Source organism: Ipomoea triloba, chromosome 1 (assembly GCF_003576645.1).
Source record: "Ipomoea triloba cultivar NCNSP0323 chromosome 1, ASM357664v1".
Classification (NCBI taxonomy): Eukaryota; Viridiplantae; Streptophyta; class Magnoliopsida; order Solanales; family Convolvulaceae; genus Ipomoea; species Ipomoea triloba.
The window spans coordinates 35,726,891-35,740,617 of record NC_044916.1 but is presented as its reverse complement, the minus strand read 5'-3'; the positions used below and the strand labels follow the sequence as shown (position 1 = coordinate 35,740,617).

General features: G+C 33.6%; 2 protein-coding genes across 2 annotated transcripts; one reads left to right on the top strand and one right to left on the bottom strand.

Moving 5' to 3' along the window:
- Positions 1 to 813: 813 nt before the first annotated feature.
- LOC115995795 (GATA transcription factor 25-like) lies at positions 814 to 4,606 on the bottom strand. The gene is made up of 7 exons (XM_031234943.1): positions 4,071 to 4,606; positions 3,482 to 3,547; positions 3,269 to 3,402; positions 2,209 to 2,307; positions 1,600 to 1,705; positions 1,369 to 1,425; positions 814 to 1,268 (listed from the first exon to the last, which is right to left on the bottom strand). The coding sequence occupies exons 1-7, from the start codon at positions 4,335 to 4,337 to the stop codon at positions 1,128 to 1,130; spliced, it is 870 nt and encodes a 289-aa protein (XP_031090803.1). The 5' UTR covers positions 4,338 to 4,606; the 3' UTR covers positions 814 to 1,127.
- A 650-nt stretch (positions 4,607 to 5,256) lies between these two features.
- Positions 5,257 to 7,917, top strand: LOC116013187 (putative pentatricopeptide repeat-containing protein At1g12700, mitochondrial). The gene is made up of 2 exons (XM_031252839.1): positions 5,257 to 5,361; positions 6,220 to 7,917. The coding sequence occupies exons 1-2, from the start codon at positions 5,257 to 5,259 to the stop codon at positions 7,915 to 7,917; spliced, it is 1,803 nt and encodes a 600-aa protein (XP_031108699.1).
- Positions 7,918 to 13,727: the final 5,810 nt, after the last annotated feature.

Sequence of the window (13,727 nt, the reverse complement as noted above, 5' to 3'; positions counted from 1 at the left end):
ACAACATCTACTACTCCCTCCGTCCCTAATTGTTTGTCTTATTTACTTTTTGCACGGTTTTTAATGCAACATAGCAAATGATATTAACTTTTCAATTTTGCCCTTCAAAAGTAAGTGTAATTTGTACAAAGTACAATTGTACTTATCTCATTAATGATCTAAAAAGTTGAAAAGTCAAAAGAGTAAATTGGGAAATGTAGAATGATAGTTATGTTCAATTTTAGAAAGAAGACATTATTTTGGGACAAACTAAAAAGGAAAGTAAGACAGATAAAATGGGACGGAGGGAGTATAACACAAGAGCATTTTAGTCATTTTGTCCTTTCTTACCTTTCAATTCCTTGTACTCCTATTCCTGCATACCAAACACTGTAATTGCAATTCCTACTTTATTCATTGAATTGCAATTCCACCGAATTACAATTATTTTCCCCTCTAATTCCCTCCTCCCAACCAAACGCCCTGTAAGATAAAATTGTTAAATAGTAAAAGCATATATATATCCCCTTTTCCTAACTGTGATAGTTTAGTCAATTTTGTATACTCCATTTTGTTTCCTGTCTGATATACACACGCCCACATACACACACGCATATATATAGCGCTATTGATGCTTAAAAATTACTCCAATTAAAATTTTTAAAAAAAAATGCTTAACACTTCATATATTCATAAATTGTTGCAAATACTTTATTTACCTCTATATTGTCTCACAGAATGAGCCTACTTTGGAGGCCATGGATTATCACTAAATTTTAGTTTGACTAACATACAGTAATATATTACAACAAAACACTTTTAAAGCCCGGGATAAACTACTTAGGCTATGCGTAGTTAGGCATTAACTTAATCACAGATCAAATTCAAACATCTTTACAGTACTAATGATTTCTGATAATCCAACATAATCAGCTTTGTTTGACTTATAGTTTTGTAGCTAACCTGAGGCATCTGGTGATATAGCTTCCATAGACATAAGATATGTAAAACTGTATGCTTAGGTTATGTAAATAACCTATCCAAAAATTACCAAAACAGTGACCTGGTTCAAACCTTGTATACTTGTGAAGATACCTGTACAGTCAATTAGTAAATAGCTTTCACATGGCTGGATGGTAAGAGAGATCTTAGCTCTGTTGGCATCCTCTTTCAGGGCTTAAAACAGCTGAGGAATCACCAGCAGATGAAGCCATGTAATCGATATTATAGCGTAGAGGTAGAGGTATCCCATAATCAGAATCAGAGTCATCTTCATCTTCATCTCCATCCTACATTGGATAATGCAGTGTGCAAAAGGAAACAAATCAGGTAATGCCTTATGGCAGCAGACATAAGCCAGAAATCATTTGAATGCATATAGCCATATACCTCCATTTCAGTCAAAGTATTGCTGCATCTTCTCTTTGGAAGAACCCTCATGGTCCCCTGCAGAGTGACGTGATTAAAGGTAAGATAATGAGTGAGCCAAAAGTATGTTCAAATTTTAGATTCTAATTATTTGTGTGAACAGAGCACATATCTCCACAGGCTCCATCTGATAAGATGTACCAGTATAGCAGAACATAAACTTAGTTGAAAGTAACTGGTGAACATGCTGACCTTGTTTGCCCAAAAAAGACCGCAAGCATTACAAAGAGTTCTTGGGCCAGCTGGTCCTCGCCGCATCATAGGAGTTGCCTTTGAACTAGTGTTACAATGAGTGCACCTGACAAGAAGGGTAAAGGGGGTTTTACGTGAATGGGGAATCAGGGGTGGATGATTAAAATAGCATCCCAAAAAAAAACGAGGGAGGAGGGAAAAGGTTGGAAATACATAAATATTGCTACTTATCATATTTATTTCCTTCAGCAGATGAGCACTACTATTTATCATGAAAAACAGAATCCAGGTTTGTTTTTGAAGGTTGATAAAAAGATTCAACAAAAACCAGGATAAACTCAAGAGAGTAAGAGACGAACTAATTAGTGGTATGCATGAAGGCATTTCCATTTCTTCTTCCCGTCATGGCAAAAATTTTGTTAACTTAGGCGGTTGGTTTTGAACAAAATACAAAAGCAAAATAATAGGCCAATATCATGTGGTAATAAACAGGAAAAATAAAAGATCAAGACACAGATGGAAAGCCTTCTATTTGCAACTGAATTCTTTTAAGATAACTGAACTTCTGAAAACTATAGGAATCTTATCAACAGCCCAAAAAAATGTTACCAAATTTCTTGGTGTGAATTATCGTCCTGCCCAGATTCCATCACTGCATTGCCAGCAATAGTATTCTTTGATGCAAATTGACCCTTCCTACGCTGCATCCTGATTTATCATATATAGAATTAGAAATTGAAGAGTGCAAAAACTATCCTCAAATAATAACTCCATAAATAAGAGCAAACTGAAGAGTGCAACTTGGCAACAGGATCAATGAGTATGGTAGTTATAAGATCCAAAAAACACCTTATCCATCTAGTATAAGTTTTTATGAATCTTAACCAGAAATTCCTAATATTTACTCTTAAGAGGAAAGCTTTTCTCATACCAATTGACACCACTTATCCGCACAAACACAAGTGTCTAGTTAGCAACATAACACAGTAGTAAAAGCTTTATTAATATCATAGAACACTTAAATATATAAGATTCATGATAGCACTGTGATTGTTTAGCGTATGGAGAAAGATGCATGAGACAGTTTGCAGTTTCAAATTTTGTCTGGCTAAATTCAAAGAATGCACAATCCATCAGGAATGCTTTGTAAATTTAGAAAGAATTGTTTTAAATCATAGCAAGGTTAATATGTTCATTCAGAAAACATGTACAGCATTTCCCCATTTTCCAGTCAAATGAAAAGTATCAGAGAAATATGAAGACTGATGTGATCACACCTTGAGGCGTGTGGTTGCAATCTAGCGTTACACTTAGCTTTAGAGGAATTTCCCAGAAATGAGATGACTAGGAAAACAGTTCTTTTAATATCATTGATTTGGGAGGTGCACCAAAATGTGTATTTGAAATTGCAAAATGAGACCAACCACCACATTGCACTAAAAGGTTGTCTAACCTCAATTCAGAAAATGAGACAAAATGTCGCATTCCTGAAATGCCAGGTTTCATTGCATTCACGTAATAAGATAATCACATAATAAGATGCTCGCAGCATATACTTTGCTTTTGTCAATTTTAAACGAATATCCTTTTTTTTATTGTGACATGCATGGAGTAATGGGTAATAAATAAATAAATAACTGACACACACAGATAAAACAAGCAGCAATACCTGACTGCAACTTCATGACGGATATTATATCTTATTTTCCTTCCATAGCACCGCTCTTTCCTCTTCTGACGAAACCTATTCAGAGATTCAGCTCTCTTTGGATCACTACACCGGGCTGAATAGTCAGTATTCTCCTAATGCACAATGGACTCAGATGTTAGACAGAAAGACATATTACCACTAGAAAATAAATTTTCATTGGGAAGCAAATACCCTCTGCGTTGGATATGCTCCTGGAGTGTATTCATATCCACCCAAAAGTAAAAGCACTGATTGGACCTATAAAAAGCAGCCAAAAACAATGCTTATGCCCAGATATCATTCAAATAAAATGATATTAATAAATTGTTGCATTACTATCAACAACAGAAAGGACCGTAAAACCAGTGTCTATGATAAATAAGGTATTTCCTTTCCCTTTCATCTAGATCTAATGAATCAGGTGTACTGGGAATTCACCTGAAGAGTGTTATTGTTTAATCATGTAATTGAACTATCAGGGACTAGAGTTACAAAAAATAATAATAAATAGTACAGAGTAAATTGAACTTCTTCAACTCATCAAAATAATTTGCTAACAAGTATTCTCCTCTTCTTCTGCTCAAATGAAATTCAAGGGAGCAGAGACAGCCACTAATCAGCTCTGAACAGTGAAATAATCAAAGATAAACAGAAATGCAAAATGACACAGCAACCAATTTTGCGTTTTCGGTCGTAATTTTTCAAAGAGTTCTTAAAACAATATTACAACACAAAGACTAAAATAACAACACAACGGACGCTAGAGTTGAACATTCATCACCTTCTCCAGGGTAACAGCGTCGAATACATAGACTTGACCTCGGAACGAGAGAGTGAGCTGGTCGGGAGCGTAAGCCGCGGCCGAGTCCGCAGCCGTGAACACAGAGCCGTAAGGGCCGGGGACCTCAACGCCGTCAAATCCACCGATAGCGCCGCCTTCGATACACTGAACTTCATAGCCGATCCCAGCGTTGTTAGTAGGCTCCTCTTTGCCGGCCGCACAGTCTCCGCCGCTGGGAAAGTGCCACGGCGCACTCGTCGGCTGCATGTGAGTTTACGTTGTCGCCTTCAATGGTAGTAAATCCCTTCTTAAACCCTAACTCTCACAATGTAGATTGGTGAAGAATGTGGAATTGTGCGTGTGAAGAAGACGAAGAAGGAAACAAATTGACCCAACGGTGGTTGAGAGAGGGAGACGAGCATTTCCCTCTGTAAACTGATGGCATTTGGTTATTTTCCCACGAGATACGGATGAGCGGGAATCTCCATAATCCGTACAAAGTGCAAAACGAATTGCGGAAAGCCGGAAAGAGAGAGGAAAGCGATACTTCAGCACTTCAGTTTACATATCCGTAGACCGTAATGAAGATGGACAAGATTAATTACACTTGCCAAATGCCTTGTCGCGTAGCTGTGTTCCTCCCAAGTGAGAGGTCACAGGTTCGAACTTCACTTGTTTCAGCAGGTTGAGTAATAGAGTCAATAGTATTCAAAAAAAAAAAATTTAATAACTAGACAAAACTAATCACACTAATTTTTAAAAAGAAAAATATTTTTTTCCTCTTAATTTTAGTTCTAAGAACAACCATATCTGTTTTAAATTTTATTGGTTTTTTTCAATAATATTAGAAAAAGAATAGGGAATAAAAAACAAAAGCTGACATCTCAAAAGAAAAATCTTAAAATTTTTAATTTGACAAAAATCATTGATGTGATTGCCAACTTTTGAATAATTTTTTAATAAATTATCATTGAAAGAAAATCATTAATCAAAATAACACAAACCCCTTAACAAAGATTGTATCACTAGTTGTGGATTGGATTAATGCTAGTGAGTACGAGAAACCCCTACTGGTATGGTGGCTAACATTATTAATGAGTGTAGGAAGTGGTTGAGGATGAATTGACAGATTCAATTAAATCATGTGTTTAGAGAACAAAATAAAGTAGCCGACGCTTTGGCAAGGATGGCTTTGGAATCGAAGAATGACCGGATGTTCCTGCCTCAACCGGAAAGCGAGCTTCTTGGGTTGATCAATGATGATATTTTGGGTATTCCTGTGTCCCGTCTAGTTTGTACCGGAAGCTAATCCTTGGGGTGTCCCCCTCCCGTTTATAAAAAAAAAGATTGTATCACTAGTGTGACAGAGTCAAAAAAAGTCATAGTCACATAAACTCTAACCAAGTTGGTTAGACCATTTTTTTTTACTGGTTAGACAGTTAATTGAGTAACTACTAAATTTTAAGTTCGACTACTTGTGAGTCTATTAGTGTTCTTTTTTTTTTAGTTGATTGATTTACCTTATTATGGTCAATTATGGATAATTTAGGCTGGTAGGTTTCACCGATAGCGCATCTTCAAGTAGCTATTGCAGACAGTTGAACACAAAATAAGAAGCTTACTTTATAATATGGATAACCCAGATTGATTTATCAACTTACCTCCTTATGTTGAGTAGGGATTGCGGACTGTTGGACAAAATAATGAACTCACTCATTGATCAACTATGGATAATTTAAGTTAATTTACCACAGTTATGGGTAACCTATACTAGTTTACCTCCTTATGGCAAACTTCACCTATGGCGCATATTCAAATAGTGATTGTTAACTTTCAGGCAAAAAATAAGGAACTTACTCTGAGTCCTTCGCATAGGGTATTCTTAATGCAATTTGTCTCCTTTTTATGATTTATTAATTATTACTATATGAACGAAGTTTATTCCGTGTATACAATCGGATAGAGACCAAAGAAAAAATGCAATTTTGGTGGGTCAAAATTCAAAAATGGGTAAGCCTTATCATTGGACCGTGAAAACTTGGGCTTTTAGTAGTCCAGCCCAATCTAATGAAAAGGCTTTTTTGCTGATTCAAGTTAACGCTGGACAACGAAACTCTGTACTGTTTTTAGTTTCATCCCATAATTTCAGGTTTCTCAAATTCCAGAAAATGGTGAAGCCTTCGACTTTCCCTCGTGCTTCATGAAACCTTCCAGACTCTCCTCCACCCTCCTTCCTGTTTATAATCGAACCTCTCTCATCTCTCCTATTCTCTCCCCGCCTCCATTAAACCACAGAAGCCTGCACACTGCCGCAATCAACATCCCAAGCACACTGCAATACCTCGACTCATTCCGCAGCCTAATCGAATCCCTTTCAAAGAACCCAAGGAATTACAAAGCTCTGACCACTCTAGACACGTTCTTGGCCCAAACCCACTTCTTCACCCCAGCAACCTCGGTGATTGTCATTGATTTTCTTTCCCAAATCAAGAAACTTCAGAGGGCAAAGGCTGTTGTGCATAGTCTCAAATGTCAAGGCAAGGTTTCTGATCACTTCTTGTATGGTTTAGTCTTAGAGTTTTTAGTTAAAGATGGGAACTTTGATGCTGTCGAGACTGTCTGGGCTGAAATTTGTGGGTCTGAGGTTAGAATAAGTGCTTCTGATTATATTATACATGTGTGCAAACACGGCAGTGTAGATGAAATTAAAAGAGTCTGTGAAAAAGTTCTGATGGGTGGCAGTGTACATTTGGAAAGGAAAAGCCTTGTTGCTTTGATTGGGGCTTTGTGCAGAGTGAATGAGGGCAGTTTAGCTAAAGAGTTGGCTGGTGAAATGCTTGATAGAGGGATTGCAGTGGATGATTTAAGTTATTTTGTGATATTTCAGTGCTTTTGCAGAAATGGGGATGTGGATGAAGCTGACTTGATTTTGAGAAAATTGGGGAAAACTAAATTCCATTTTGATGTATGTATTTATGGGTGCTTCTTGCATGCACTTTGTAAATCTGGGAAATTAAGAGAGGCAAATAAATTGTTTTGCAAACTGATTAAAAGGGATAGTTTGGAGGTGTCCAAAAAGGCTGCCATTTTGAAGGAGGGAAGAAGGGCGATTTTTCAGATGAGTTGGGAGGGTGCCATTCCAGAAATAGTAGCATATGAAGCTTATTTTAGAGCCTTATGCAGTGCAGGGAGGATCAATGAGGCACAGGAACTACTGAAAGATATGAAGAAGAAACGAAATTCGTTGGAGATATGTGTTTATGGTTCCTTCATCAAGGCCCTTTTTCGGGCAGGGAGGGCCGAAGATGCATTGAAGTTCTTTAATGTGGAGAGCTACAAAGGAGCGATAAGGATGGAAGATATGGCCAGGTTTGTCATTATGGGGCTCTGCTACAATGGCAGGCTCGATGAAGCGTTGGAGATTTTCAACAATACAATGAAACGCAACAACAGAATCGCGTGTGCTAGGACACTTAATTGCATTCTTGATGGTTATTGGAGAGCAGGAAGAGTTGTTGAGGCCGAAAGATTGTTTCAGAGACTACAGAGTGGCGGTTTTGGATTGCATGATGTATCAACTTATGGTACCATGATTAATGGCTACTGCAACGAAGGCCACGTTTCAAAGGCGGTTCGCTTACTGGACGAAATGCTTAGCAGAAAAATGTCGGTGAACCAGACATTGTACGCGATGATCATTGGAGGATTGTGTGCTTGTGGAAGACTGGAGGAAGCACTGCAATATTTGAATGCAATGGTTGAAAATGGAAATGCAGTTTCTGGCAAGAGATGGGAATCACTTCTTCATCTATTATTGTCTATTGAATTCAGATGGTATGAGCAGTGAACTCTGATATATCTATTTTATACTCTGTGGGAATTAGATTGAATAAACTAAAAAGTATGAAAGGAGGAGCCAAATTAATTAGGGGATTCTTTCTGACTAACAATCATTTTTACACACAAACTCACTTGTATCTTTCAATTCAATACCTACATAGAGGAATTTTTTTTGGTTTTCATATATATAATGGTGTAGCATTCCAGTCATCTTTAATCTGACGGTTATTTGCAATACTAGGTGAAAATGAATTAATTGCAGTTTTTTCTAAGTTAAAGTGTCTAATTATTTTTTTTTTCTTTCCAAAAGTTTAATTGTGCCTTTCTAAATAGTTCAATAGCTCATTTGACTCTTATTTTAAAAAATAAATAAATAAATCCAACATAAAATATTTTAGAAATCTTCTATGATTGTTGCTTGATACAGTGCCAATTCCAATAAATTGGTCGAGTTGTTAGCTTGATAATCACAATGTTTCAAATTCAACTCTCTGAAAGCGGTATGTTAGCCATCTTGGTTTGAGTCAGTTAGTTATGGATAATCTCGGTTGGTTTACATTTATCAATTTGTAATCCTTTGTTGACTGAGATTACAATGCGAGATTTACTTCTTATACATTTTCGAATAATGACTGCGGGTTATCGTAGTTACCCAAATAATGGAATAGGTTTAAGCCCCTTAATTATGTAGGTACTAGTTTTATATGCGCATTGAGCGAATGGGTTAATGCCCAATGTTTAAGCCCCTTAATTATGTAGGTACTAGTTTTATACGCGCATTGCGCGAATGGGTTAATGCCCAATGTTTATATTTAAATAAATATTTGAAAGTATATCAATGCAAGATTATATAAGAGAAACTTATACATGGGTAATTGAATGTCGAACTTTTTTATTTAAATATCTAACACAAAGTATATGAATCCAAGATAATATAGAAAATTCATTATAATTATTACTAAAATAAATGTTTGCAACCTTGTAAAATCGATAGTCTAAATATTTTGTCTAAAAATGATAGTCTAAATAAATATTACTTTTAATTTGAATTCTTTTAAGTGTTTTTAATTATCTTTTGAGTAACATTGTCATTGTCTTCATCTTTACTATTTGTTCTCTTCCTTTTTGTTGGTAGTGCGTTATTTGCAATTCGGTTATTGCTGGTAGCATAGATGACAAAGTCATGCAATGAGATTATGATATAGGAGCTATGGACTTTCATTTAGGTGTTCTACTTGGGGTTCATTTGGTTCAAGTTCAACCATTATTGTTGAATGAGTTATTGTGGATAAAGAAATCCCTAGTTTAAGAAAAAAGATTAAATAAATTAATAAAAATTTGAAAATTTAAAATATTATGTATTTCAAAGATATTAAAAGGTAGTTTCTCGCTTCAATTTGCTGAGTAATGGGTTATTTGAGTACTTTTATTGTCAACAAAACCCCCAAGTAGTTAATATGATTGGTTTCAAAGAATTTTTAGCACTTTTAGTCCCACGACTATCGTAGTACTTGCACGATTGGTCCACGACTTTTAAACTTTGCAATTTTGGTCCACGACTATTGTTTTTGTTGCAAAAATGGTCCTTTTTCTGTCGGAAAATAAATCCGGCGGTTTTTCCGGTAATTTTTCGCCGGAAAAAAAAAAATATCGGCATATTTTTTGTCAATTTTTCGTCTGAAAAAATTCCCATTTCAAGTAGGATTAAAATGAGAATTTACATTATTGAAAACAATTTCCCTTTCAAGCAGGAAAACATCGATTGTCATATTTAACACGTCATCTATTGCCGAAAAAAACTAATTCATTTTTAAAAAACATGTGATCGCGTCAGTCTGGACTCTAAAATTATTTTGATTTTGGTAAACTAATTAAAGTTAATTCTAAAAAGGGGAATTTTGAATTTTTTAGTTCAAATTTAAATTATTTTAACTTTTTAGCCAATTAAATACTAAATTCAGGTTTCAAAAAAAAAGTATTAAATTCAAAATTATTAGTACAAATTCAAGATCAACAAAAACAATATTATTAAGATTAAATTTAAACTAAAAAGTAAAAATTATTTTGAATTTGTACTTAATTTTACTAAGATTAAATTGCCTACATATTTTTTAAGAAATGAATTAGTTTTAACTTTAAGTTTACCAAAATCAAAATAATTTTGGAGTCCATACTGACACGATCTCATGCATTTTAGAAATGAATTAATTTTTTTTATTTTGCAATAGATGGCGTGTTAAACATGACAACTAATGTTTTCCTGCTTTAAAGGGAATTTTTTTTCAACAATGTAAATGCTCATTTTAATCATAATTGAAAAGGGATTTTTTTTTTGACGAAAAATATGCCGATATTTTTTTCTGGCGAAAAATTGCCAGAAAAATCGCCGGATTTATTTTCCGGCGGGAAAAAGGACCATTTTTGCAACAAAAACAATAGTCGTGGACCAAAATTGTAAAGTTTGAAAGTTGTGGACCAATCCTGCAAGTACCACGATAGTCGTGGGACTAAAAGTGCTAAAAATTCGGTTTCAAACTATTCTTTTTTATTTTTTTTCATGGTATTAAAGAAATACATATGTATCATTTTTTGTGTAACTACTAATTTATTTAATTCAATAAGAGTAAAATAGAGTGATTCCGCTTCAATTTGTTGGTTATTTGAGTACTCTCTTTGTCAACCAATCACCAAGTAGTTAATATAATTAGCTTCAAATTATTTTAAATTTTTTTTCATAATATTAATAAAATACTTGGTAAATAAATATATAACATTATTTTGTACTATAACTTTGATATTTAATTACAAGATATTGTAAAAATAAGATAATGGACAATGTAATGAATATGAATTGATAAATTTGAATGTAAAGAATCTTTGCATGAGAGAAAATAAAGACAATATAACTAATGAAATTATTTCTCTTATTTAATTTAATTTTTTGATAATGAATAATTTTTTTCAAATAAAGGTATTGTAGACACATAATTCTAAATTAAATAAATACATATGTATCATTTTTTGTTGTAGCTACTAATTTATTTAATTTAATAAGGGTAAAATAGAGTTAGAAACTTAATTATGTCATATTTGATCGAGATGAGGTTCGAACCTAACACCTTTATTATAGAAATTAATGGGTAAATAAAAAGTTAACGGAATATTAACGGAAAATATAATATTTAACGGAAAACTTAACGGATAATCATAAAAGTAAGGTTAAATTAGGTAATCTCTATTAATAATATTAATCTGAATTATCTTAACCATGGGCTTGTTTGGTTATCAGCGGTTAGCGGTTAGCGGTAGCGGTTATCAAATAGCGGATTGTATTAGCGGGTTTGACCAGCCGATTGTATTAGCGGTTTGTAAAAAGATGTTTGGTAAAATTAGTGGTTTAAATTAGCGGTTAACATGTAAAATGACCAAAAGGGTATACATATTTTTCATAATAATAATAATTATAATGATTTTTTTAGGATAAATAATAATAATAATAATAATAATAATTTAATAAAGAAATAAAAAACTAAAAAAAAAAAAAATAGAACATAAGGGGAGCCAGTTTGGCTCCCCTTTAGTTTGCCACTTTTCCCAAATTAAACATAACATTATTTTTGCCACTTTTCCCAAATTAAACATAACATTATTATGGCTTGGCTAACTGGCGCACGGTTCAATTTATATATATATATATATATATACATACATACAAGGGCATTTTGGGGAAAGAGAAACCTTCCCCCAAAAGGCCAAGTGAAAAAGCTGCACATTGCGGCGTTTTCATTTTCAACGGTTTGGAGCAAACCGCTGCTCCAAACCGCTGTTAACCAAACACCTTCTTTAGCGGTTTGACCATGGTCAAACCGCTAAAGTTGGTCAAAACCGCCAAAATTTGGCGAAACGCTATTAACCAAACACACCCCATCTATTTGATTAAATAATTCATCCGAACCATCCATTTGATTAAATAATTTGACCGCCATTTTTCTACCCATTTTATGTCTAACTCTCTTTGGCTCTTATTAGTATAGTAAATTATCAACCCTTGTTGATCGATATCGTAAAAATCTAAATATTTTAATTTTCTCTTATGCATTTTGAAAATATAAAATAAGAAATCTATACTATATATAAAAGCATTATCCTCCTCCAAAATTTCCCGCCCAAACGTAGAGGCATTTTAGTAATATGGTAATTATTATTCTAATTATAATTAATTAATATTATTCTATCATAATATTAGTAATTATGGTAATCATAATATATTAGTATATCATAATATTAGTAATTATGGTAATCATAATATATTAGTAATTATGCATTAATGTAATACCACTGAAAATTGTTTATTAGTAATTATGCATTAATGTAATACCACTGAAAATTGTTTATAGTAATTAATTATTATGATAGTATATTTATATTTTATAGATTAATACATATACGTGCATATAGTATATTTATATTTTATAGATTAATACATATACGTGCATCTATACTATTAATAAAAACAATATCCTCAGTTTTAACTTCCCGCCCAAAACAGACCTATAATATTATGGTTTGCGTAATATTATAAAATATGGTAATACAGTTCTTATCCCTAATACAATGGTAAATTAAAATAGAATTCCTAATAAAATATATTCTTCCCTACGTTCCTATTCGTAATACAATTCTAGACTAGAATTACTAATGGTAATAATTCAGTATATATATTTCTCTGCAATGCAATCTATACTATTAATAAAAACAATATCCTCAGTTTTAACTTCCCGCCCAAAACAGACCTATAATATTATGGTTTGCGTAATATTGTAAAATATGGTAATACAATTCCTATCCCTAATACAATTGTAAACTAAAATAGAATTCCTAATAAAATATATTCTTCCCTACGTTCCTATTCGTAATACAATTCTAGACTAGAATTACTAATGGTAATAATTCAGTATATATATTTCTCTGCAATGCAATCTATACTATTAATAAAAACAATATGCTCAGTTTTAACTTGTATTATGGTATGGTGCGTAATATTGTACAAAATATGAAAATTTGCGTCATATTGTACAAAATATGAAAATCTAGCATAATTCAACCCGCAAGGCCAACCAATTTTCTGAACGACATTCGTGCATGCATGTGTCGGCGCACGAGTCAAGCCTTTTTAAGTTCATTTTGGGATTTCATTTGCACCCCCTCCCCCCTGCGTGCGAGAGAGAGCCTCTATGCTATACAATTCAATAAGCCTTAGAAAAACTCTTGTATAAGTAGTGGTGCAAACCACTTCTCAAACCAATGTGGGACAAAAGTTTCTTGAAAGGTTTTTTTTCTATATTTTTCTAACTCAAATGGGTCAACTTTGAGAACCAATTTCTCATTCACCCATTATCAGTTTTGAGCGTACAATATATCAATCTTTTCGTCTAACTACGAAGAACACGAATCCACGTTGACCCGACCCAAATCGAAAGTGGACCCACATATATTTGTACCACAATATTGCCAGTAAAATGTCATTTTATGTTAATTTTTTTCCAACAGTTATTTGTCCAGAGAATATCAACGTGTTGAAGGAAGAAGATGATATATAGTGAAGGGCAATATCATCTTCACTATATATCATCTTCTTCCTCCAACACAACGCTCTACGGTCAACCAACAATTACTCAACTGATTATCCCATTACTCCCATGTAAATTTTTTCTCTAATATAGTTATACTTACTGAATATCAAAATATAAGTGTACCTCAAGATCTTGCAATAACTAACCGACAAGTAATTAAATTAATGAATATGATGCAATAATG